The following is a 1592-nucleotide window of genomic DNA, read 5'->3' as shown; positions in this document are numbered from 1 at the left end:
TCATCAACTCCGCGTTACACTCACAACAATAGCGCTCAGAATTCTGAGCGTCTGATCTTCGAGGCATTTCGTTCACACTGTAACAGTTAACATGCTAATTAATATGGATTAATTTTACAGCGTGGCGAACAATCCATTGGATCATTACATTTTGATCAGTCATGCTGCAACTTACATTCATTCAGCCATGACATATTCTTCACACAAACCTCCAATTATGGCAATAAAACAACCTAATTTTGATCGTTCATTGCCTATTCTCAGCAATGACCTCCATTCTTCCAAGTCAACATCACCTGATCAGACACATAGAGTAAACTAAGGTGATTGATCTCCAGATGCTGGATATACATAATCATAATGTCACTCTGTTGAAATTGTGCTCTCCATCGTTATCGATAAGAAAGCCTAAGACTGTCCCTTCATCGCCCATTCTCATCACCAGTCTTCGTACTTCCAAGTGAACATGACCTGATCATACACATCAAGTAGGCTGTGGTGATCGGTCGCCAAATGCTGGATATACCCACTCATTACGTCACCCTGTTGATATTGTGCTCTCCATCGTTATCGAACGGTGTATAACGTACAAACTACCAATCCGCTAACGTATTGTGGCCGTATGTACATTCTGCGTTCAATGCATAAACAAATTATGACCAATCACAAACGTGTGTGTCAACGTGTTATTGTCTGTGTCATTTGGACAGTATGAGTATATATGCGTCGATGTGATAGTTGATTTTATATTTTATTGTAGTCGAGGAAGAGAGTCACCAATTTCTTCATCTGACGTGAGAACAATCGGTCTGACAATGAGATATATCAAGATGCTCATCATGATGCTTATGGTGCACATTGCAATGATCCAGTTCGTTGAGTCAGCTGTTGATACCTTCAATGGCGAGAAAAGTAAGTAGACATTTTTATATCAGGTTGCCATAACGGTGAGCTATTAACTACTGATACATAGCTAAATAACGATTTCTTTCTTATTGCACCTACAGAATCAGAGAAGGAAAATGAAGGAATGGACCCGACCGATTTAAAAGAGGAAAAAGATGGAGCATTTTATGCTAATGCCCCTAAAATAGGTCCCGAAGTTGATGATCATCGTCCGAATCCTGATGACCCTCGACTACGCATTCAACCTCCCAGTGGTGTCGGCATTCCACAACCTCCCGTGCCTCACGATCGTCTTCCGAAAACTGGCGGCCTTCCCCACCTCCCGTATCTCGCGGTCGTCGTCCGAATACTGGCGGCATTCCACAACCTCCCGTGCCTCACGATCGTCTTCCGAAAACTGGCGGCCTTCCCCACCTCCCGTATCTCACGGTCGTCGTCCGAAAACTGGCGGCATTCCTCAACCTCCCGTATCTCACGGTCATCTCGCAAATGCGTGAGATATATCCTAAACCTCCTGATGTTGACGGCAAACGTGAAACGAGTGAATGAACATTCTGTTTATTTAAAGTTTACTTCTTAACATCAATATCTTAGCTGATGATGATCTGAAGGAGATTTCTTTTCCATTTTATTCTTTTTAAGTAATTTGTTTTAATTAATAAGTTAATAAAAATGTTTGTTATGAA

The 1592-nt window shown here is 41.7% G+C and overlaps 1 protein-coding gene across 1 annotated transcript; it reads left to right on the top strand.

The window, feature by feature from the left end:
- The first annotated feature begins 746 nt into the window (after nt 1–746).
- Nucleotides 747–1592, top strand: MS3_00011016 (uncharacterized protein). Its single transcript, XM_035732815.2, has 2 exons — nt 747–912; nt 1008–1592. Exons 1-2 carry the CDS (start codon nt 816–818, stop codon nt 1484–1486), a joined length of 576 nt encoding a protein of 191 aa, XP_035585814.2. The 5' UTR covers nt 747–815; the 3' UTR covers nt 1487–1592.

The sequence above is a fragment of the Schistosoma haematobium genome, chromosome 6, assembly GCF_000699445.3.
Source record: "Schistosoma haematobium chromosome 6, whole genome shotgun sequence".
NCBI classification, from domain to species: Eukaryota; Metazoa; Platyhelminthes; class Trematoda; order Strigeidida; family Schistosomatidae; genus Schistosoma; species Schistosoma haematobium.
The sequence above is the reverse complement of the archived record's forward strand: the minus strand, read 5'-3'. Positions and strand labels throughout refer to the sequence as shown.